Source organism: Cryptomeria japonica, chromosome 1 (genome assembly GCF_030272615.1).
Source record: "Cryptomeria japonica chromosome 1, Sugi_1.0, whole genome shotgun sequence".
NCBI lineage: Eukaryota > Viridiplantae > Streptophyta > Pinopsida > Cupressales > Cupressaceae > Cryptomeria > Cryptomeria japonica.
The window spans coordinates 220,559,147-220,585,416 of NC_081405.1; the positions used below are offsets into that span (position 1 = coordinate 220,559,147).

Sequence of the window (26,270 nt, forward strand, 5' to 3'; positions counted from 1 at the left end):
AGTGCTCAAGGCAAAGGATTTGTTGCAAGAGCGTCAGGACATCATGAAGTCACTGAAGGAGAATTTGCAGCAGGCACAGAATCAGCAGAAGTTGTATGCTGATCAACATAGGCTAGAACGCAGTTTTGAGGTTAGGGACATGGTTTACTTGAGATTACAGCCATATAGACAATCTACTCTACAAAACCGTGGAGTAGAGACGCTTAAACCGAGGTTCTATGGTCCATTCAAAGTTTCTCGACAGACTAGAGAGGTTGCCTATGAGCTTGAGTTACCAGCTAGTAGCAGAGTTCATAATGTGTTTCATGTATCCAAGCTCAAGAAGGCAATCGGGTAGAATGTAGTATGCTCATTTGAGTTGCCACCATTAAATGATGAAAAAAAAATTGAATTCTTTTTTTCATTTTTGTTTTCCATTGTTGTGGGTTTGAAAGACTTTTTCAACAATTTTCCAAGTTATGCAACAATTAGATTCATTTCTTGTGCTTTTTAAATCTATTTTGCTTGTCATTTAAGTTTATTTTACAATTTTCTGTATATTTTATATGTTGAGTTTTTGTCACATCCCAAGTCTCAGACAAAATTTTGACCCACCAAGTTTTTACTGAGTATAAGTTTTTAAACCATTATCCTATCTGCAAATATATAAACACCAGAAATCCTTAAGCAAATAAAGTTGAAAAACATGATCTTTAAGAACCAGATATAGACCTTGCCTTGACTTGTCTCTAACAAAACACACATGGGAACAATATCAGCAGACATGTTCAAGGAATAGCTCTTCGGTGCAGTTGCAGATCCATTTGCCATCAACTCCATCATAAACTGCATCCATAAACAATTGGACACATAATGATGATTAATGTCAAGAAACAGAGAAAAAAAATGTTACAAAAGATTCAATAAACATTAATTTGATTGATTGGCTCCAACTTCCGACGCATCAACAGACTTATATTAGATTAATTACAATGTATACATTCTTACCATAACACACAACTAAAAAAAATTACAAAACAAAATCAATTTATGGATTCCTATATCAACATAATGACATATTTCACTGAAAATGCCAGAAATTGCCATAACTGTCACATATCATTCACGTGGATACTGTTTTGGGGGTTTATGAAATTTAGTTCTTGATTGGAATTTTTAAATTGTGTGGCTTTTCAGATAACAACTGATTAGAATGTCCACTCAGAATCATGGGCAACAACAAAAATTTTGAAGAACCTAAGGTTTGCTGTTTTCATCTGCAGCCTATCATGGAAAATTCAATTTCAATAATACTGATAAGATCCTCATTCGAAAGTTCATCAATATGATGTTTGACAATTGACTCTATGAAGTCAACAAAATACAAACACGCCCAACAGCACTGGAAAAATTCATCATCTGAGATGTGCCATGACATTCACTTGGAATCTAATATTCAAATACCATGATTGAGCCACTTATGAAGACCCCAACATGAACAATAAGCAGCACCACAGAAGCTTTTCAGTGATGCACAAAGCCCAAAGTATTGTGAAAATAGGTAGCAACGCCACAAATACAAAACAGGATAGTTACTGACTGCTATTATAAATGCAGACTGAGAAATCTGCTTTTAAAGCACCCAAGAGCCTTCACCAGGGCAATTCACATTGTATATTCTGGAACTAGGAGGAATGGGCATGGAAGCAGCAGGAACCATCACAGGGCAAAGAAGAGATCAAGGGAGTGTCTTCCAGTTCTAATGTTGGATGCCCATCCCACTAAAGCAAAACATTCTAGCACTCACACAAGAAAGAAGCCTGCACAGAAAGCATCCTCTTTTACTGATGTAATTAAAAGATATATCTTCACTAAAATGGGATTCTACCTAAACTAGGAACAGCAGTATAATCTTCAATATCACATACTGATTTTCTTAGTTACATGATCCTATTAACAGTGACTAAAGTATTATTCTCAATCACCTGCTTATGTATGCATCTTAAATTGTTGAAGAAAACAAGTAGACATGATTTTCCAGAGTCAATGAAAATTAGATAGCATGCTTTTGAAAAAAATTGTGGTAATTTTTTTTGCATTGCATCACACTTGCTGTTCTATCATCAAGATGAGGAGGAGATGTCACTAAATGAGATCTGAAAACATAAAAAGGCAATCCAGGAATTTAAAATTTATGTGTTAATCTTGTTGCAAGAGTGGAGCCTACTAAAAATGGCTAAGGTTATTAACATGCACATTCAAACCATGGAGATTACTAATTGACAATGCTCTCAATCAATAGAGCAATCAACTTGCCAGGCAAGCTATCAAACAACAGGTTATAATTTATAAAGCTTCTCAAATAAAATGTTGTATGTGCAAAATGCATAGTAGTTACCTTCAGAGATTAACATGTGTTCACAAACAACACATCAAACTTATATTATGTCTGTAGTTAAGGAACACAGTACGATGGAGACTCTTTTCAATCCTTTTCTAGAACTGTGATTGGGATTGTCATACAATAAACTGACCAATCCGGGACAAATATCTGTCATTTATTATGTTCAATGGGCATTTCAACGAGGGGAATGGCACAGGCATTACAAGGATGGCTATGGCATGGAGCAGTCAGACATGTTTCAAAGACAGCAATCCTAGAGGCTATTTTTTGGAGACAGCAACGCACAAAAAAATATATATATAGAAAAACTTTTACAAGTTTACATTACCAACATTCAACATTCATTGATTCAAGTATATCAGCAATAAAAAACTCAAATTCATTGTGTTTTTTAGGAAAAAAGGCCCAAGGCTCTAAAAAGACAATATGTCCAAGTTTCCAACAATGGGCATGGCAGTAAGATAAGAGATATAAAAATACACAACTGTCAACAACCAGACCTCTTAGAGCAGTGCCTTGTCTAGGCTATCAAAATCAAAATTGACCTCTACCTCAAAGTTGCTCTCTATATCAAATTGTGACTTCTCCAGTGAGACCACAACCAATCCCTGCTGCACCTCCTCCTCATCAATCTGTCTCCCCATTCCCTGTTTTTATTTAGATTTTTTTCAAATTTCCTGTTTATTTTCTACCCAAACAAAATTGGTGCCATCTGGACATTCATGGGTCAGTTAAGAGACACCATGGATGTCCCCAGCCATACCAACGACAAGATATAGCAATTCCAAATTGACAGTTTTCGAGACATGTCTGCAAAAATCTTGGCAACAAGTGATGGCCAGAGAAAAAAGGTAATTTAGAAGACAGGGATACAGGGTTTGGGTGCGGAACACATCCCCGGATAGCATAAGTAATTTACTTATCTGTTGGGGAACACACTGGAAATCTTCTGCACAAGTAGGAAAAAAGTAATTTAGGGCCACTTAAAAAATATCTAATGCAATGGAATCATACCTCTGATTTATTGCTTTGGGCTGACTTTCTTTGCTTAGCGGAAGATGTCTCATCCACTTCAGCCTGCAGCCAGAATATGATTAAGGTAAGCCTTCACAAGGTGTCAACTGTCAAGTTCCTCGTGTCAAATAGTAGATATTGGTTTCTAAGAGTTAAGCATGAAGCATTTTCCTCTGCTACAAATGTAGTCTGAATGTTTTGAAAATGAGAATTAACTTGCACATTGTTTTGTAATAAACTATTAGTATTACCTTTTTATTCAAAGTAGCAGGTGCTGCTGGATCTACAACCTGCAAAATAAAAATTTGAAACCTTCACTCTAGAAAATTGCAACATGTTTAGAGAGACATAAATTCATATCACTCTCACAATAAAAAATTCTTTTAAGCCAGTGATGAAATTTTAATCAGCTGGTAGCAAACAAAATACCAAAAAAAGAGCAAGACCTTCAAAATATTTAAATGTAAGAAAATGCATTTTCCTAATGGTACTACCTAATTATTCTTATTACAGGAAACTGGTCAAAAAACTGCTACAATACTTCTGTAAACAGGGAATACTAAAAAAATTATGTCATCAAGTATTAAGATTTTCATAGCAACAGGTGCGATGCGAATGTAAAGATCGTTGCATTTTTGCAAGGAATAGAAGGGTCTACATTAAACACATGCCAAAAATGAAAATCTATAAGCAACTGTAAAATATAATATATAGAAACTCAATGGCAAACCTTTATATCAGCTGGATAATCATTTGTCTTTAGTGGATCAACAGAGACAGTTATTTTGGCTAATGGTTGACCTGCATCACCATATTCTTTCCAAGCTCGAGCAACAACCTGAGGACACTTCATAAGCCATACTGAACGTTCTGCCTTTGATGTATCAAGTATTGAGGAAGCATCATCTACATTCCCTGACATCTTCTCAAAACCCTGCCAAGAAACAAGAGCTGTGTAACCCAGAATTTTCACTCCAGTTAGCAGTATATTGACAAGGAGAAAACACCTGCCTCTTATCTAAGGTAAAAGTTAAAGCCATTTTTGGGTTACTGCCAACCAAGACACCAATTTAGTTTACTGGACCACCGTTATCCAAGCAATCCACAAACGGACTATTTTCTTCCATGTACCTTCTATTATTTTAAAATATAAACCCTACCTACCTCCAAATTTGAATATCTAACCCCCATCACGTAGTGTTCATGCCTTGAAAATCTACAAGAAGATTATTTTCCAACGATTTAAATTTACAGCAATCAAAGACATCATTTGTGCAGGATAAATTTAACAAAGATTCTTCAAAGAGGAAAAGGGTTGAATTTTGTGTGATAACAATAAACATTCTTTTGTGGATAAATTTTATTCAACATGAGGAAAGAATTCTTAATTTGCATAAACTACCTAATTTCAAAAAGATTTGACGTGATGCAAAAGGGATGTCAACATGTCAAATGGGATGCATAAATGTTGAGAGCTTAAATTGAAGCTGTTGAGTGTTGAAATCAAGTAAACTACCACACAAATTTGGCACAATGCCCACCAAATAGATGAGGCTAAGTTCAAGTCCTATGTCAACATAATAGATCAGATACCCCTCCTCCTCCTTATTCTTCTCCTGCTTCTCCTTCTTCTCCCTTTATTTGCTGCATGGGCTTCAGATATTTTAATGTTGTGTATGGGGCTGCTTCACTTTAGTGTAACGTTTTGGCATTAAAGAAACATTTTTTTCTGAAGAATTCTCTTGGCGGGTCTTCTTCTTCTCCTTCTTCTCCCTTTATTTGGTGTGTGGCCTTCATATATTTTAATTTTGTGTATAGGGCTGCTTCAGTTTAGTGTAATGTTTTGGCATTAAAGAAACCTTTTTTTCTGAAGAATTCTATTGGCAGATGCCTCTATCTTGGCTGGAAATCAAATATAGCAAACTTCTGCCGTCCCTGCTCTTGCTGGAAATCAGCGTAATTGGCACAATATTCTTTAAATTGTGGAGAGTTGTTCTGTGTGGAGATGCTTTGGCAGAAATTAATGCACCACATTTAATATGAAAAACAAGACACACAATGCAAATAGCAGATCATGGGCTGCGTTACTTCTTGAGCCGTTTTCTTGATGAAGTGTCGATAATGTTTTTGGGTTGGTGCTGCATTATTTATTCTGGAAAACTTCTAGGTATTGAAACGTTTTTGGTATCCAAATATGTTGGCATCCAAATATGTTGGCACGTATTGCACTATGTTTAGGGTATATGGGTTGGGTCAACCTACATATGCACTTGGTGTTATTAAGTGATTTATTTGATTTGCCCTTTGAAGCGGAAAGTTCATTTTAAGTATTGTGGTGATGTGAGTTAAGTCTATGTCGTGTTTTGAACAAGGTTTCAAGAAGAAAGATGCTTCACATTTTGTGCCAATCGGAGGTGTTAATGAGTGAAGGCCACGACTAGTTTAAATTTGCGAAAAAGACAATGCAAGTAAAGAGAAATTTTTGTATGACCTGAGTTAAGATAGTATTTTCTAGATGTTTGCATGACTTTTTGCAAGAGGACAAGGCAGCGTATTTAGTGTTTTCTGAAGCAAAGTTTAAAGAGATATAAATATTTTATAAGCTCATAGCTTAGACTATTTTGGATGTTCAAAATGAGTGACATATGAGATTGTGAGTGTAGAATTGAAATAAAAACATATTTTCAGAGTTCACAGGGTGGCTGGAAGTCAGCTTTCTGAAGCTGTGTAGAAAAGAAAGATTCAATAACAGAAATTTTTGAGGTTGGTGCCTCATTTTGATGGAGTGGGTGCTTCATCAAAGTAGTATGTGATTTAAGGAGAGTTGGTGCTCACTTGTGCAATCTAGGTCGGTGCCCAATTTAGCTAAATAAAAATTATTGTGTCGCAGTTTATTACCCGAAAGGGTTTTCCACGAGAAATCTAGGCGTTCGCATCTTGTTGTATGCTCTTCTATATATTATGTGGTTTCATGTTTTAAAAAATTTTAAATACCAATTCCCCCCTCCCCTCCCCCCCTCTCAATATTTTTTGTGTGCTTTTAAATTGGTAGCAAAACCAGATACCTTCAGAAATAGGGCTTAAAAGCTTGGAGGTTGATCCTGATAGCACACATGAGTGCTCTTAAAGGACTAAGGACTTGCTACAAACAGAGCACACTTATTCAATGGCTCTAACTACGCATTTTGGAATGTGCGAATGCAAGCTTATCTTATGTCTCTTGGTTTTGGTGTTTGGTTACACAATTCCTTCAAATCCTCCAACTAATGTTGATGGGAAGAGGGCTTTTGAAAGCAAGGCTAAAGCTATGAATGCCAAACTTCATACTCATAGGATGTAGCTTGAAAGTCTCAGGATGCATGAAGAAGAGAATGTTGCTACTTATTTCTTGAGAGTTTATGAAGTTGTAAACTCTCTCAAGGGGTGAAAAGGTTGAAGATAATGTTGTAGTTCAGAAAATCTATAGGCCTTTACCTTTGAGATTTGATGCAAAACTTTCAACAATTGAAAAGATGGCTGATGTTGACAAGATGACTATTGACAAGCTTCATTGTATTTTAACAATCTATGAGATGAGGACAAATTCTAGTTCTTCATCCAAAAGGGAGACAGCTTTTAAAGCATTGAAAAAAAGTAAAGATAAGCATGTGTATAGTGATAGTTCTGATGGAGAATCTGATTTTGAAGAGGCACACTTCATAAGAAAGTTAAAAAAGGGTTCTAGGAAATATAAAGGCAAACTACCTTTCAAGTGTTTCAACTGTGGCAAGGTAGGACATTTTGTAGCCAACTGTCCATATGAGAAAGGTGAGGACTGCAGCTACAAAAAGAAGTCTAAGTTAAACAACAAAAAATTACAAGGGAAAGGAAAAGAAGCCTCAGAATTTCAAAAGGAGTCTCTATTTTAAGGAGGAAAGTTGTTCATCAGATGATAGTGACGAGGAGTCCTTAAATGATGAGATTTTATTCACGGCCCTAAAAGAAACTAACACTGAAAATCAAGAAGATGGTTATTTTGATGAAGGAAAAGGAGAAGTGGATCTTGAACAAGAGCTAATAAGTGCTCTAAGTGAAACCAAGAGGCTTAAAAGGAAAAATCAGAACTTGAAGTTGTTGTTACAAGAAGGAAATGAAGAAAAGAACAAGACATCTCAAGCCTTAGAGGATGCAGAGAAATTGATAATTGATTTGAAGATTCAGATTGAAGAAGCAAAGAAAACTGAAGAAGAAATTAGAAGTCAGCTCAAGCTTAAAGAAGAAAACTGTGAGAGACTTGAAGCTGAAGTTGTTTCTCTTAGAGAGTTGGACAAATTTTTGACACAGCTGAATCATGAGAAGATTGATCAGAAAAGTTACATGCCTTTGGACAAGATCTTAAGCTCACAAAAACAATCTACTGATAACGGTGGAGTTGGTCTTGAAGAGGGTCAAAGTTCCAAGTCCACAAGTGAAGAACAGCAGAAGAACAATGATAACAGCACAAAGGATTCACCTTCAAAATTCAGAAATAATGCTTTCAAAAGGCCTCACATCTCAAGGCAAGCACATATGACCAAGTTTAAGAATTCTTTCTTTTATGGTTATTGTTTTTCTTGCAATTACTTTGGACACAAAGCAATAAACTGTAGGATGTTTGCAATAAATGATTTCAGATTCATGAATAGGAATTGCTTTGCTCCTCCAAGGAATTATAATGCTATATGTTATAAATGTAATAACTTTGGTCACACTGCAAAAGCTTGCAAAAGTGGCATGGCAGATTTCTCTAATCTGAACCCAAAGGTTGAGAAAAAGGACAACACAAAGAAAGCTACTAAAGTTTGGAGAAAGAAAGAGAAAGAAGTTTTAGAAGAATGTTAGATTGTGCAAACAGCCCTTCTTGCACAGAATGAAAAGGACATATGGTATGTTGACAGTGGCTGCTCTTGGCATATGACTAGAGATAAAAGAAAGTTTTAACTCTCAAGACGACAAATGGAGGCAAGGTGAGATTTGGTGGTAACTCATCAACCAAAGTGGCAGGTAAAGGCACACTTGTTTTTAATGATGGTGAGAAAGTTGATAATCTTTTATATGTTGAAGGTCTAAAACACAACTTATTGAGTGTAAGTCAGTTATGTGATCAAGGACATAGTTTGGTTGTTAATTCAGATTGTTGTGAAATTAGTAAAGATGGTAAAAATATTGTTGATGCAAGTAGGGCAGCTAACAATCTGTACATTCTTGATAATGTCAAGAGTGAAAAGTGTTACAATGGTAATTGCTTGTTTATTATTGAAAAAATGAAATTTACATATAGGTAATTACATTGACGATGTTTCTTAAAGAAACCATAGAGAACTGAAAGCAAAATTAGAAAGAATCTAATCTACCTAAAAATACATTATTGATCATTAATAATAAGATATGCCAATATAATTCTAATACCCTCCCTTAATGGTCAATTTGCCAACTACACCAAGTTGCCCCCTAAATTTTACAAACTTGTCCGAGCTCAGAGACATGGTGAGGATGTTTGCAATCTGATCCTTAGTTGGAACATACTACACTGTACCAATCCGTCCTCTACAATCTAGCAGATGAAATGACATTGAAGCTCCAAATGCTTGGTTCGTTCATGGAAGACTAGATTTTTGGCAAGTTTGAGCACCCCTTGATTGTCACTAAAGAGAGGTGAAGGACTTGCTTAAGACATTTACATGTCAAAAAGCATCCTTCGAAGCCAAACTGCCTCACAAGCTGATTTTACAATTCCCTGATATTCTACTTCGGTCGAGGAAAGAGCTACCGCCTGCTGCTTCTTATTGGTCCATGTGACTGCACCTATTCCTAGACCGAAGGGATGCCCAAATGTAGATTTCCTGTCATCAACAAAACCTGCCCAATCTGAGTTTATGAAACCAATAACTCTAGGATCTTTGCTTCTGCCATACAAAAAGCCAAAGTTAAAAGTGCCCTTCACATATCTTAGCACATGCTTTGTTGCAACCCAATGATTAGCTTTAGTAGTTGTCATGAAGCGAGAGATGTAGCTCACAACATAACAAAGGTCAAGTCTAGTGGTGGTGAGGTAGATGAGACTACCCACTAGTTGCTTGAACAAGGATTCATCCACCACAGGTGAATCTGAATTGGTTGACAACTTTCGCCCTTTTTCCATAGGTGTCGATGCAGGTTTGCAATCTTGCAACCAAAACTTATCTAGCAGACTCCTAGCATACTTTGACTAGGAGATAAAGATACTTGTACGCATTTTGGCTGTAGAAGCAAAAGTCTCCTCATAGTCAATGCCTTCAACCTGTGAGAAACCTCTAGCAACTAGTTGAGCCTTGTACTTATCAAGGGTTCCATCAGCCTTATACTTCACTTTATACACCCATTTGCAACCAATGGACTTCCTCCCTAGTGGAAGATCAAATACAACTCAAGTGTTGTTCTTCAGAAGACTATGGTGTTTAGCTTCCATAGCCTATTCGCACTCAGGTATACCTTTGGCCTTTGTATATGTGTGAGGCTCATAAACACTATGAATGTTAGCCATAAGAGCAAAACTTACTATATGTTGTTGCTTGCTCTTGTTTCTAGATGATCTACCCTCAATAAGCTCATCATCATGAAGATCACCTATGGTCTTGGCCCACAATTGAGGCCAGAGAGTAGAAGTACCAACATTTGGTTCATGAGGAGCAATTGGACCTGGGATGGATTGAACAAGTTCATCAAGATGTAGATTAACATTTTCCTGAGGAAAGTCAGGTGGTGCAATAACATGTCTGGGAGACTCCACAACTTCAGAGTCAGAGTATACTAAATCCCTCCCATCAGGTGGACCTAAGGGAAGACGAACAACCAAATCCTTAGCCTTCAGAGGCTGATCCTCAAGGCTCACAACAAGAGAAGAGAGGTGAAAAGGTTGTCATCCTTCATCAAAAACAGCATCCCTACTGAATATGAGACAATCAATGTCTACATCAATCAGCCGATGTGCCTTGTGGTTTTCACTATATCCTGTGAGCATGAATTTCTGACTCTTGGAATCCATTTTTGTGTGCTCAGCATCTGGAATGCAAACATAATCTGTAGAGCCAAAGACTTTCAAGTGACTGAATTTGGGCTTCCTACCAGACCAGGCTTCCTCCAGGGTGTTCTTCTTCACCATCTATGTGGGAGACCGGTTTAGAAGATAGACAACAGTGTAGACTGCTTATGCCCAAAATTTCTTTGGAACACTTCTATGTTCCAACATAGACCAAGCAATCTTAGTTATTGTGCGGTTTCTCCGCTCAACAACATCGTTTTGTTGAGCGGTGTAAGGTGTCGTAAGTTGACAATTGATGCCATGATGTGCACAGAAGTTGGAGAAATCAGAAGAACAAAATTCCCCCCCATTGTCTAACCTAAGAGTTATTATTTGTTGACCAAACTCTTTTTCTACAAGGCCTTAAACTTCTAAAACATGTTAAACACCTCTGATTTTTGTTTAAGAAAATACACCCACATTTTACAACTAAAATCATCGAAAAATAACAAAATACACCTGGACCCAGTAACTGAAGGAGTGTTCATTGGTCCACAGATATTAGCATGAACCAATTACAGTACCAAGAAGCTCACCATGTATCACCATTGGAAAATGGAGTCCGATGCTACTTTCCAACCTGAGAAGCTCTGCAAACTTCATGATTCTGAGTCTGAATCTCAGGTAAGCCAACAACCAGACCCTCTCAAACTAGCTGAGAGAGATAGTATATGTTCAGGTGCCCATACGGTTGATGGTAGAGATTGCTGATGGAAGAACTTTTGCCAGCCATAGAATGCTAATGAGAATCACCCGTGTCAACAAGTCTATTAAGACCATGATCCTCAATACCCACAGCAACTGTAGTGCAAGTCTCCCGATCAACAATACTGCGTTTGTGCAAACTGAAAACAACATCCAGCCAAGGAGAGTGTCTCATAATCTGACTAATAGAGAGAAGGTTGAGTTTCATGCTTGGAACATAGTATACATTGAGAAAAATTAAATTCCTCCCACCAGATTGAATCTACACGTTGCCCTTGCCGACAACAATATACTCTTCCCCTCCTCCAAAGATCATTGAATCGGTGAAAGGCATGTACTATATGACCCAATCCTTCCGATGAGTGAAGTGTCAAGAAGAACTTGAATCAATGTACCAGGCAAAGGACTTAACATAATCTGCAGGTCTTTTAGCCATAAAGGCGTAAAAGGCAGATTCCTTTTAATTGGTGTGCTCTACAACATTAGCCTTCGACTGAGACCCTCCCTGCTTCTTCTATTCGGAACCCAAGCATTACCTACAGTCTTTCTTCATGTGACCATACTTGTGGCAATAATTACACTGAATGTTCTTGGAGTTGTCCTAGGATTGACCTGGGCCTTTATGCGAAGAGGAGTGACTTTTCCCTTTGTCTTTAGCAAAGGATAGCTGAGAAGGCCTGTTCTATGGAGAACGAACTAGCACCGCTATCAAATTGTTGTCTCCAACGATCCTATTGCAAAGATCTGGAAACTTCAAGTCAACATTAGTCGAGGTAATGTTGGGCGTCTCAATAAAGTGCTCATAAGACTTTGGTAGACTCTTCAAAGAAATGACTACCATATCTTCTTCCTCCATCTTCCGACCAATCGCCTCCAACTGATCACGGATGTCCTTGATTTTCATAAAATGCTCCTATAAAGACATATTTTCATCCATCATGATCGAGAAAAGCATGTTCTTGAGAAAGAACGTGCAGCTCTTGTCGAACATTTCATGTATGTCCCTCAAATGATCCCAAATTTTGGCAGTTGTCTTGCCTGAGGGTAACTGTTGTGATGTTTTCACACATCACCCCATTTCAAATGGGGACCCTCACTTCTTTTCGTTTTCTAGGTTAGTTGTCTTAGCTTAGTCGTCTGGCGGTGTCTTTAGCTATTAACCTTTTACTTGTAGAAGGTGCAATGCCTTAGGTTGCCAGTAAGTGATCAAGTCATCTCTTTCTCTTTAGGTGGAATTGAGGTCAGTTAAGCTTTCAATGCCTTAGAAATGAACGATTTAAGATGATGATTTCTTTTGATCATCAGCATCATATGCTTTTAAAATCAGAGGTGGAATATTCAGTCTAAGTATGGAGAGTTGTCAAGCGAAGTGAAATGCTTGAGGAGAGGGTAGTCAGGGCATAAAACGATGATGAATAGACCTCGTTAATTACCAAGCCCTTGGGATGAATGAAGTAAGTCAATGAAATAGCAAAATGCAAGAAATCAGGTCACTTCCAATGACCCTTCAAATCCCCAACCAGCTTCATTGTCACTTCCTGTAGACCCCTAAATCTCCGACCAGCCTCTACAAGCACTCCCAGTTGATGGTCAAAAGTCTGACCAGCTCACATGTACTTCCAATTGCCTCTCAAAAGTCCGATCAGGCAGAATATGTCCTTATTTTGGTAAGTTGAATACTGATTGAGGAGAGTGCTTAGGGTTTTGAAGGTTAATGCTGTCTTAGGTTGGTGAAGTTGCTAAAAGTGAGTGGAAAGTTCTTGAAACGCTGAATGAATAGGTTATACTCATGCTTCGGAATCACTTCTAGTTGGATCTCAAATCTCTGATCTGCTGATGTATCACTTTCCCTTCATGGCAAAATCCCCGACCTCATTGCTATTACTTCCAGTTGGAGCCTAAATCCACGACAGCCTGCTTGAAGACTTCCACTTGCCTCCAAAATTCATGACAACAAGTTAATGCTCACTTCCAGTGCATGTCAAAATCTCCAACCTGCTGGATGGTGACTTCTAGTTGGAGCCTAAATAAATCCACGAAATTCCTTGGTGACTTCCAGTGGGCATCCAAAACCCCGCCCAAAGACATGTAGATGATTTTTATGTTGCTAAGAGGGGAATGATTTCAAAGATCAAGCAAGTAGATGATAAAGTTGGTAAAAAGATGTGAATGAGTAAAGAAGCTGATGTCCACTTCCACTTGGAGGTGAAAACCAGGACATTTCATGCCCACTTGCAGTTGGGATTAAAAACCCCGATCAACTTATAGTCACTTGCAGTGACACATCAAAAGTCTGACCTCCCCTTAGCTAGTGTCAGTGGCATCTAAAACCTCCGACCTCCTTGCTATATGTCATTTCCAGTAAACCCCGACTTGTTTGTTGTCATTTCCGGTTCATGATGAAAAACTCGACCTACTTGATAGTATTACAAGCTGCACCCTAAATCTGTGACCTTCTTGAGGGTGCCTTCGAATGGAGGTCAAAAAGTCCACCCACCTTATGGATAGTGTCAATGACCCCTTGAATCCACAGCTAAGACCAAGGAAATGAAAATCAGATCTTGAAGTAAATCAAATCAGAAAATGGAATCAGACCTGAGACAAAAAAATTCAGACAAAAGATCAGAAGTCAGAACATCATTTCATCCCTTTAGAAATGCATATCAGATCAGAAGATTTGAAAATGTGTTAGATCTGCCTATGCTCATGGGTGTTTGATGCTTCACTTGTTTGTTTTGCAGGCAACTAAAGGAGAAGGTAGGTGAGCAGGCTGCAAGCATCTCAAGGAACAGTTCAACAAAGCAGAACAAGCCTAACGCAAGTATGAAGTACATGCAAGGGAGGAGGGACTTCACCACATAGAGAGAGATTCAACAATACAAGTTCAGCAATACATTCAAGGAAGCAGCTGTGACATCAAATGTTCATTTCGAAGCAAATCAAGAAGAAGAATACTTCAGCAGCAAACACAAGTATGCAAAGGTGGTCAGTATCAATATCATCAACATGAGAGATGGAGCAAATGGAACATGAGGATGATGAAAGGTCAACACTTTTGAAGGTGGACTTAGAGAGAAGAGGAACACTTCAGCAAGGCAAGGAAGCGGATTGCTGCACATGATGAGCACCCCAACACTCACCAGCATCGCAAGGGAAGGATGAAGATTCATCATTGCAAGATCAAAATCAACATCATGAAAGAGTAAACACCCGTGATGAGTTACAAGGAGCAAGCTGAGGTGGTGACAACTCATCTTCACATCATTTCAAGTCAAGGCGTCTAGGTTCAATGCACCTAACTCATCCAATGAGGCGAATAACTACCACATGTGGGCACAAAGTTCGATGTACCTACCCTCATCATCTATTGCTCAATCATTCAAGGATGGACATGTGTCGAAAAAATGATATTTTATCATTGGTCAAACATTAAATGCTATGTAATGGGTGTAACAAACCCTACTTAGGGTTTTCATCTTGTAATCTTAGCCATTGATTGTGAATCAATCGTGGCCATTCAATTGTAATGAGAGCGCTATATAAGGCTCCACTTCCTCATTTGCAAAGGTTAATAGTTCAATATCAGGTAGATTATTAGTAGATTATTAGCAGATAGCTAGAGTAGAGTAGGAGAAAAAGGGAGATTGTTGTCAAGACTTTGTTGCAAGAAACATGTTAATTTCATTGAAGATATGGTGAACTTCATGTGTTGATTCAACACTTTCCATGGTCTCTACTTCTCATTTATTTTCATGTTGATTAGATAAATGGAAGGTATTATGGATGATTAATAGTGAAATTCTTATTTTCATACTACTAGTATTTCACTGATTGTGAAGTATCTTGCATGGTCGACTGAACTCTCTTCATGAGCTTAACTTCAATTGCTACTCACTCATTGATATGTATTACATTGATGGTGTCTATATCGTTGGTAGTAATTTGAACATCATTTTGCTCTCCTTAGAAGATCGTACTAAACTTTGTGGAGTTGTTGCTTTGCATGGCAAACCAAAGTCTAGTTGATTTTCACTGCGTCATTCATAGTCTCTTACATTCCTAGGATTAGATTAGCTTTCTCAACCCTTTATCCTTTTGCTATTTATTTAAAAGTTGAGTAAATTATGTCCAAGGGATTGTGTTCTATTGGTTAAAGCATTGAGTTCTCATTGTAGAGATCAAAGTTCAAATCCCAATCTAATATGGAATTCAAAGTTGTGATTCTTAGTCTTCCACAGTTGGCTTCTAGGTGGTTTCTAATAAGTGGATTCTAACTTGTGACTCTTGTCCTTCCATTGGTTGATTCTAGTGTGGTTGCTCGAAATGAGCTAACGGTGGTTTCTAATAAGTGGAATCTAATTTGTGACTCTTGGTCTTCCACAAGTTGATTCTAGTGTGGTGAGTCGAAATGAGCTAGTATTAGTGTCATGGTTGGTTGCTCAATATGAGCAAATATTAGTGTCATGTAATGGTCTCCAGTTAATGCTTGTAGGAGCAAAATATTTGTAAACGATCTGGACTGTAGGAAAAAAAGTCAAGTAAATAATGCGTTCCAACAGCATTTCAGCATTCAAGTATCAACATAAGCCCCCTTGTGATTCCAGCAAATCACATCACAATCACTAAGTCTATCCATGTATAAGGTCAAGACCTAACTGTTGGAACCTTGAAGTCGTCTTGGTTGATCACATAATTTAGCATCCAAGAGGTCTTTGTTCAAGAGACGATAAGATGCTTAGTATTTTATTCTATGTTGCATAGTGCATAAAAAACACATCAACAATATCTGAGGCAGCTAATCATCGGTGACCGACAATTTAATGAGCATCATGGCTTCGCGATTCCCCTCATCAAATTTGACCTAATCTTGAGCCACTGTTGAAGGACAAGTAGACTTGCCCGAAACAATCGGGTCAAGACACCAATACTCAAAAATTGTCATCATTCGCTACTTCCAAATGTTGTAGCTGCGGTCGTTGAACTTCTAACTGTGTTCCAACATTATGTTGGTCAAAGACGCCATCACGCAGACGGATGTCAAACTGGTCAACTGTGTGAAGACACAAAAATCGAGGCAAAAGCTTCAGATTGAAATCTAATTATAGAAACAATCGGCACAAATCCCAAGGTAAAAAATAGACTCAAAACCCTAGCACGAATTTGAGGCACAAATCCGAATGCAAAGATGAGTGCAAAAAAACCCTAATTTTTATACAAAAAAATAAGATCCTAACCGTAGATAGTCGAACCGAGATGCACAAAAAATATTTTGAAACCCTAGGGCGGGCTATAGAACTCAGAAACACACAAGCTCCCAAATCCGCAGGTCACAACCACAAAAACAAGACCCATCAGAAAGAAAGCAGAAACCATAGGTTGCAGTCGTGCATGTAGCAAAAGATAGGTGCACGCTTAGCTAAGACTGCGTGTGAGAAGCACCACGAACATATAGACACGTGGAAACGGAAGTTCGTAGGTTTTGAAGCACAAAACATGTCGCAAAACATAGACATCGGAAGAAAAAACGCCCAAAGCCAAGGCCACGAAGCACCAGAAGGAGGTCATGAAGAACCAAATGAAGGTTGCACAAGTAGGAAAAAATGAAAAGACACCAGACGAGGGTCACGCAAATCACAAACGTAGCTAAGAATGTCAATGACCCACAAAAACTAATAAACCTCAAATTTTCAAAAGGAAACGATTATGCAATCACAAAAAAAAATCCTGAAATAAATCATGATCCTCTAAAAACTTTTAGCAAAGATTTTCATAAAAGCTTTCGGGCTTGATACCATGTTACAATGGTAATTGCTTGTTTATTATTGAAAGAATGAAATGTACATATAGGCAATTACATTGACAAAGTTTCCTAAAGAAACCATCGAGAACTAAAAGCAAAATTAGAAAAAATCTAATCTACCTAAAAATACATCATTGACCATTAATAATAAGATATGCCAATATAATTCTAAGTAAAATTGTTGTTTAAGTCAGTTGGATGAAACTTGGTTATGCCACAGAAGGTTAGGACACATGAACTTTGATAGTTTGGTTTAGATCAGCAGAAAGGAAGCTATTAGAGACATGCCACACCTCACTAAGCCTTCAAACACAATTCGTAAAGAGTGTCAACTTGGCAAACAAACAAGGAAGAGTTTCAAGTCTAACGAGTATTCAAGCACACAACCTCTTGAGCTGATTCACACTAATTTGTGTGAACCTGCAAGAACCACGAGTTTGCAAGGTGAGAAGTATTTTATGCTCTTAATTGATGATTTTTCATATATGACTTGGGTTAAATTTTTTAAGGAGAACCCAAAGGCATTTGATAAGTTTAAGGCCTTTAAAGCCTTAGTTGAAAATGAGAAAGGTTTGAAAATCAAATGTTTACGTCCAAACAAAGGAGGAGAGTTCACATCCAATGAGTTTATAAACTTTTGCGAAAAACATGGTATAAAGAGACAATATTTAGTTGCTAGGACACCTCAACAAAATAGTGTTGTAGAGAAGAAGAATAGATCAGTTGAAGAAATGGCTCGTAGCATGATGAATGAGTCTAAGATGAATGATTTTTTTTGGAGAGAAGTAGTCCATATTGTTGTTTATATGCAGAATAGAGGGTTGATTAAAGAAAAGCATTACAAAACACTATACGAACTATGGAAAGGTAAGGCAGCCTCAGTTAAGTATTTTTAAGTTTTTGGTAGTCCTTGTTACATAATCAGGGATTAAGACAATCTTGGCAAATTTGATCCCAGGGCTGATGAAGGTATCTTCTTAGGATATTCTTCCAAAAGTAAAGCTTATAAAAATTTTAACAAAAGATTACACAAGATTGTTGAAAGTGCTAATGTGAAAGTTCATCAGAATACTAACACTTGAGATAAGTTGCAAAATGGTGATGATAGCTCTCAAAGAGATGAAGTAGAAAGTGTTGTTCAATAATCTTCCTCAAATATACAAGTTGGGACAGCAAGTGGGAATTTTGAAAATACAGCTGAAAGTGTTCAGCATGAGGCAGCGGATGCACTTCTTGATAATGCTCCTTCATGTATTCAATTTGGGACAGCAAGGGTATCAACTGAAAGTATACCCACAATTCAAAATAAGACCACATTCAAAACATCCTTGAAGGCTGCATCCAAATTTGTTCAAAAGAATCACCCTATTAATCAGATTTTGCAAGAAGACAGACCTAGAGCTACAAGAAGAAATGTAAATTACCTTGAAGATGAGAACATTTCTTTGCTGTCCATGACTGAGCCTAAGAGTTTTGAGGAGGCAGCTGAAGACAAACATTGGATGGCAGCCATGAAGGAGGAGCTTGATGAAATTCAAAAGAGTGAAACTTGGGAACTAGGCCCAAAGACAAGAATGTAATAGGTACAAAGTGGGTCTACAGAAACAAGTTGAATGAAGACGGCCAACTGGGTAGAAGGTATTGACTTTGATAAAACCTTTGCTCCTGTTGCACGTTTAGAAGCAATTAGAATGTTCTTAGCTTTTACTTCATTCAAAGGTTTTAATATTTTTCAAATGGATGTTAAATCTGTAATTCTCAATGGTAATTTGAATGAAGAAGTGTACATAGAACAGCCTGATGAGTTTATTCTATCAAAAAATCATAAGTATGTTTGTAAGCTGAAAAAGGCTCTTTATGACCTTAAACAAGCCCCACGTACTTGGTATGACAGGCTTGATAGTTATCAACAGCAGCAAGGTTTCAAAAGAGGAATAGCGGACAGCAATGTATATGTTAAAGAAAAAGATAATAACATGTTGATTTTTGTAGTTTATGTTGATGATTTGATTTTCAATAGTGATTGTGAAGAGATGTGCCAACATGACAAAGGAGTTTGAAATGTCCATGTTGGGTGAGTTATCTTTCTTCCTTGGCTTACAAATTCATCAATCAGAAGAAGCTATTTTTATTTCCCAAGCAAAGTATATTAGAGAAATGATAAAAAGGTTTTAGAAGGAAGATTGTAATCCAGTAAGCACACCTATGATGACAGGATGTAAACTCGATAAAAATGATGAGTCTCTAGATGCAAATCAAACTTTGTATAGGTCTATGATAGGGAGTTTGTTATATGTTACAACTACTAGACCTGATATTATGCAAATTGTTGGTTATGTTGCTAGATTTCAAGTTGCTCCCAAGGATACTCATGTTCATGTAGTAAAAAAGGATCTTCAAGTATCTTAAGGGTATTCTGGATTATGGGCTTTGGTATCCTAAAGGTAATGACTTTACACTTACAGCTTACACTGATGCAGAATGGGGTGGTTCAGTTGATGATAAGAAGAGCACAAGCGTAGGTGCATTCTTCCTAGGTGGTTGTCTTGTATCTTGGTTAAGTAAAAAGCGGGCTTCTACTTCATTATCTATAACTGAAGCGGAGTATATTGCAGCAATGTCTTGCTGTACACAAGTTCTTTGGATGAAGCAATCACTGAAGCATATTAAGGTAGAATATGTTCATCCTATATCTATTTTTTGTGACAACACGAGTGCTATTAACATTTCTAAAAATCTAGTTATGCACTCTAGGACTAAGCACATTCCTATTAAGTATCATTTTATGAGAGAACAAGTTAGTAATCAGCAAGTTAAGTTGGAATATGTTTCTACTAAAGAGCAGATTGCAGATTTGTTTACTATGCCTTTGCCAAGGGATACTTTTGAATGCTTGAGGAAGAAGTTGGGAGTGGTTTCACTCCATTTTTTAAGTGAAGTGTTGTTCTAACTCAGGGGGAGTTTCCATTGTCACATTCTTTCAGCCCCATTTCAGTTTTCCAGGTTGGTTTCGGTCATTGATGTCAAAGGGGGAGTAGTAAGTCAGGGGGAGCAACATTGTTTCAGAGCTATTTTGATTTCAGTTTGGGTTGCCATCAATGACAAAGGGGGACATTGTTGGATATTTTGGTATTGATGTCAAATGTTGAGAATCAAGGTTGTATGAATGCTTGTCAAGTTACTGATTATTCATTAGATTTTCAATTGAGCTACATGGTTGAGTGCTTGAGCTACTTCAGCTTCTTGCCTACTTGGTTGAGTTACTTGCCTAAGGTACTTGGGTGAGTGCCTAAGCTACCTGGTTGATTGCATGAGCTGCTTGAGCTTCCTGCCTACTTGGTTGAGCTACTTGCCTACTTCAATGAGTTGATTAATTGCTAGGTTGAGCTGCTTGTTTACTTGATTGAATTGCCTAGGTGTCAGCTTGAGCTACTTGCCTGTCTATTTGAGTTGGCTGCCTATCTGCTTGTCTACTTCACCTGCTTGATTGTGTGCCATGTATTTGGTTGAATATTCAAAAAGTCTATTGCTAATGTAAAACTTAAAACAAATGCAGAAGCATATGGATTTCAAAGAATTGATCGATTAACAGAATGAGCAAGACGCTCATAAATAATACAAGGATATTTACAAGAATAGCAAGTTTCTAATAAGAAACTGCTGAGAAGATCGAAGATGATCTAACTAAAATAGAATATACACTATTGAGCATTAATACTAAAATTAACATTATTTTAATATTCTATTACCCTCCCTTAATGCTCAATCTATTAACTACACCTATAGACCCCCTGAATTTTACAAATTTATCAGGACCAAGGGGCTTGGTGAAGATGTCTGCTGGCTGCTCCGAGGTAGGAACATATAGCAACTGGATGGATCCGTCTTCAACTAGCTGTCGAATATAGTGACAATGAGTTTCCACATGCTTGGTTCTTTCATGGAAGACTGGATTCTTGGCGAGTTTGAGCACTCCCTGATTATCACAGAACAAGGGAGTAGGACCTGCCCGGGAGACATGCATATCCGCAAGCATTCGTCGAAGCCAAACCACCTCACAAGATGCCTTAACTACTCCCCGATACTCTGCTTCTGTCGAGGAGAGAGCCACTGCCTGTTGCTTCTTACTAGTCCATGTGACAGCACCAGATCCCAAACTAAACACATACCCTGCTGTAGAGTTACGGTCATCAACCGAACCTGCCCAGTCAGAATCTGTGTAACCACTGATTATAGAATCAGAACTCCGAGTGTACAGAAGTCCATAATCAGGAGTGCCACTCACATAACGCAGCACACGCTTTGCTGCTATCCAATGATCAGCCTTGGGAGCTGTCATGAAGCGTGAAATGTAGCTCACTGCAAAACTGATGTCAGGTCTAGTGGCAGTAAGATAGATGAGGCTGCCCACTAGTTGCCTGAACAGAGATTCATCCACAACTGGTGAAGATGACTGAGCTGAAAGTTTGAGCCCGGGTTCCATAGGAGTAGAGGCAGGTTTGCAATCCTGCATTCTGAACCTGTCCACAAGACTTCTGGCATACTTGGACTGAGAGAGAAAGAAACCGTTCTCAGTCTGCCAGACTTCAACTCCTAAGCAGTAATGTAGAAGTCCCAAATCTGTCATATCAAAGGTGCGGCACAAATCCTGTTTGATCCTAGTGATCAAATGTGCTGAACTGCCAGTAATGATTAAGTCATCTACATAGACAACCACAAACAGAATATCATTACTAGAATGCTTGATATACAAGTTTGCATCAAATGGACTCCGCTGAAAATTATGATCTGTCAGGTACTTATCAATTTTCATGTACCAAGCCCGAGGAGCTTGTTTCAGACCATAGAGTGCTTTGACTAGTCTACAGACCTTCTGTTCTTGACCAGCAACCTTGAATCTTAGGGGTTGCGTCATGTAGACTTCTTCCTATAAGTCACCATTCAAAAAAGCACTCTTGACGTCCATTTGATGGACTTTCCAACTGAACTGGGCTGCCAAGGCAAGAACGAGCCGTATGGTACTCATTTTGGCTGTAGGAGCAAAAGTCTCCTCGTAGTCAATGCCTTCTTTCTGTGAGAACCCACGAGCAACAAGACGAGCCTTATACTTGTCTAGGGTTCCATCAGCTTTGTATTTTACTTTGTACACCCATCTGCAGCTAATGGGCTTCTTCCCTGAAGGAAGATCAGAAAGGGCCCAAGTGTGATTCTTCTGAAGACTCTGGAACTCAGCTTCCATAGCCTGTTCCCACTCAGGTATACCTTTAGCCTCTGAATATGTCTGAGGCTCAAAAACACTATGTATGTTAGCCATGAGAGCAAAATTGACTGTATGTTGTTGTTTGCTCTTATTACGAGAGGTTCTACCCTCAATGAGCTCAGTATCCCTGAGATCACCAATGGTCTTGGCCCACCATTTAGGCCGGAGAGTAGAAGTGCGAACATCTGGAGGAGCTGGAAGAGGCTCAAGATCAGGAACAGGAGCAGCAAGAGGAGGATTATTCTCCGGAGGGAACTCAGGTAGTGCATCATCGAAAATAGATTCTGCATCATCCCTCCCATCAGGCGAACCTAATGGAATAAGAACACTGTGAGGCTGATCCTCAGAACTCTGCTCAGAAGAAGGGGACTGAAAGAATCCTCTGTCTTCATCAAATACAACATCACAACTGAAGATAAGACGTTCAGTGTCTATATCTATCAGTCCGTAGGCCTTATGGTGATCACTGTATCCTGTCATCATGAGTTTCTGACTTTTGGAATCCAACTTGGAGCGCTTAGCATCTGGAATCCAAACATAGGCAACAGAGCCAAAAACCTTCAGGTGGCTGATCTTAGGCTTCCGACCAGACCAAACCTCTTCTGGAGTCTTCCCCTTGACAGCCTGAGTAGGAGAACGGTTAAGTAGGTAGACAGCAGTAAATACTGCTTCAGCCCAATACTTATTCGGAACACTCCTGTGTTGTAACATAGAGCGAGCCATCTCAACAACCGTACGATTGCGACGCTCGACAACACTGTTTTGCTGAGGAGTGTAGGGTGTAGTCAATTGGCGTTTGATGCCATGGGTATCACAGAAGTTGGAGAATGCAGAAGAACAAAATTCCCCCCCGTTATCTGTCCTAAGAGTAATGATACTATGTCCAGACTCTTTTTCAACAAAGAACTTAAACTTCTGAAAGATACTAAATACATCTGATTTATGTTTAAGAAAGTACACCCACATCTTTCTACTAAAATCATCTACAATAAGCAAAAAGTATTTGCAACTAGTAACAGAAGATGTATTCATAGGACCACAAATATCAACATGAAGTAATTGAAGTACCTTAGATGCGCGCCAAGACTTTCCATGTGGGAATGAAGTCCGATGCTGTTTGCCAGCTTGACAAGCGCCACATACTCCAAGATGCTGAGTCTGAATATCAGGTAACCCTGAAACAAGTCCCTCCCGAGATAGCTGAGAGAGATACTGAATGTTGAGATGTCCATATCTCTGATGCCACAAAGTGCTGAGAGGAGAAACACGAGCTGCCAGAGCCACTTCAGGAGAATCACCAGTGTCAAGAACCCTATATAGGCCATGATCCTCTAGACCAACAGCAACAGTAAGACGAGTCTCCCGATCAATGATGGAACACTTGTGAGCACTGAACACCACATCTAGTTGAGGAAAATTCCTCATAATCTGGCTGACAGAGAGCAGATTAAGTTCCATTCCAGGAACATAGTACACATTCAGAAAAAGGAGAGTCCTGCCACCAGACTGTATCTGAACAGTGCCTCTGCCAACAACTGTATACTCCTCACCTCCGCCAAATACAACGGAATCACCGAAAGATGAGAAGTCTGTAAACCAGTCACGCCGATGAGAAAAGTGACGTGACGCACCAGAGTCGATGTACCAATCAAAAGACCTGGCATGATCTGAAGACCTCTTAGCCATAAAGGCATAAAAGGCAGACTCCTTCTGCTCGGAATGTTCAGCAACATGCGCCTTCTGGTGTGACCCTCCCTGCTTCTTTTGTTCAAAAGCGAGCCTCTGACGGCAATCTTTCTTCATATGGCCGTACTTGTGACAGTAATTGCACTACACATTCTTCTTCTGAGCACCATCTTGTGTCTGAGAAGAGCCTTTCTGCTGAGAAGACTGAGAGCACTGAAATTTGCCTTTATCCTTGTGAAAGGATTGGGCTGTAAAGGCATTTTCCGAGGAGGCTGACGTAGTACCACTACCAAATTGTTGTTTCCAGCGATCCTGCTGTAGAAGTTTGGTGCACAATTCTAAAAACTTCAGGTCAACATTAGTTGAAGTAATATTGAGGGTCTCAATGAAGTGTTCATACGATTTCGGAAGACTTTTCAGAGTGATTACTACCATGTCTTCTTCCTCCATAGTTCGACCAATAGCTTCGAGCTGATCTCGAATGTCCTTAATCTTCGTGAGGTGTTCTTGTAAGGACATGCGTTCGTCCATCATAATGGAGAACAGCTGATTCTTCAGAAAGAATGCTCGGCTCTTGTCGGATGTCTCATGCAATTCCTTCAGATGCTTCCAGATGTCGAAAGTTGTCTTGCCGGAAGGAATCTGTGGTAAGTGATCATCAGTCACGGAGAGTTTGAGAAGCATAACTGCCTCCCGATTGCGTTCATCAAACTTATCTTGATTTGCACCAGGTGTACCAAGACTGAGCTCTTTTCCCAAAACAAGCTGGTCAAGACGCCTATATTCAAAAATGGTCAACATACGCTGTTTCCAGATGTTGTAATTGTTGCCATTAAAGCATTGACTGCCTTCTAACATCAGGTTGGTTAGAGAAGCCATTTGCACGTTTCCTAAAAAAAATTCCCGACTGACCAAGAAAAATCTAAAGACAACCCAGAAATGCGTGCGAAAAACCCAGAAGGAATCTGTTGTCAGAATCTGGATCCGCGGGCTCGAAAATTAAGGCACGAAAATCGAGACACCCAGAAAAAACGGACAACTACCCGGATTGGTGTTCGAAGAACCCACCAAGAATCTGCAAGAAAAATTGATTTTCGATAAAAAACTGGAAGGTTAACACCTTAATCGAAAATTGCAGAGGGTCGTGGTGGAATCCATGATTTGCTTCAAAAAAATGGCGTCGCCGAAGGTGCAGGTCGCAGGTTGCAGGGCACGGGTTGCAGGGCGCGGGTTGCAGGTCGCGGGTTGCAGAGGGTTGCAGGTCGCGACGCTTGGAGGTGGCGACGCCGAAGTTTGCAGACGCGCGACGCCGATGGTTGCAGACGCATGATGCCGGAGGTTGCAAATGCACGACGCCGAACACAGGTTGTAGACGCACGACGCCGAACGACGCCAAACATAGGTTGCACGCCGAACACAGGTTGCAGACACACGACGCCGAACGACGCCCAACACAGGTTGCAGGTCGCGAAAAACAGGAGCTAGGCAACAGAAAAAAAAACCTTGAAGGATTTTTTTTAGTTTTTTTTTTTAAAAAAAAAACAGAAATAATTTCGAAAATTTCCACTAATTGGAAATTAGAATTAAAAAATTTCTCCTATAGCTCTAATACCATAAAACAAATGCAGAAGCATATGGATTTCAAGGAATTGATCGATTAACAGAATGAGCAAGACGCCCATAACTAATACAAGGATATTTACAAGAATAGCAAGTTTCTAATAAGAAACTGCTGAGAAGATCGAAGACGATCTAACTAAAATAGAATATACACTATTGAGCATTAATACTAAAATTAACATTATTTTAATATTCTATTAAAACTGTGTATTCACCTTATAAAATCTCAATGGAGGTGTCTTTCTTGAAATTATTTTTTTCTTTAATTTCTTCCCTCCTATTTTAGCACTTCAGCAATGCCTTGAATCAAACTCTCTCTCCCTTTATTTGATGTGTGGGCTTCAGACATTTTAATGTTGTGTATGAGGCTGCTTTAGTTTAGTGTAACGTTTTGGCATTAAAGAAACATTTTTCTGAAGAATTCTATTGGCGAGTGCCTCTATCTTGGCTGGAAATAAAATATAGCAAACTTCTGCCATCTTTGCTCTTTCTAGAAATCACGTAATTGGCACAATATTCTTTACATTGTGGAAAGTTATTATGTGTGGATATACTTCTGCAAAAATTAACACACTGCATTTAATATGAAAAACACGACACACAGTGTGAGTAGCAGATCACGGGTTGTGTTACTTCTTGAGCCATTTTCTTGATGAAAGTGTCAATAATGTTTTTGGGTTGGTGATGCGTTATTTATTCTGGAAAATTTCTAGGCGTTGAGACG

The 26,270-nt window shown here is 38.7% G+C and overlaps 1 protein-coding gene across 1 annotated transcript in view; it reads right to left on the reverse strand.

Moving 5' to 3' along the window:
* Positions 1-626: 626 nt before the first annotated feature.
* LOC131042887 (uncharacterized) overlaps positions 627-26,270 on the reverse strand; it is a 32,310-nt gene continuing 6,666 nt past the window's right edge. The window contains exons 3-8 of the mRNA XM_057976217.1: positions 4,562-4,613; positions 4,128-4,331; positions 3,649-3,687; positions 3,398-3,460; positions 712-825; positions 627-635 (exon numbers count right to left, since the gene is read on the reverse strand). Of these exons, the coding sequence (XP_057832200.1) occupies positions 627-635; positions 712-825; positions 3,398-3,460; positions 3,649-3,687; positions 4,128-4,331; positions 4,562-4,588 (456 nt within the window). The 5' untranslated portion in view covers positions 4,589-4,613. The remainder of the gene's footprint in view (positions 636-711; positions 826-3,397; positions 3,461-3,648; positions 3,688-4,127; positions 4,332-4,561; positions 4,614-26,270) is intronic.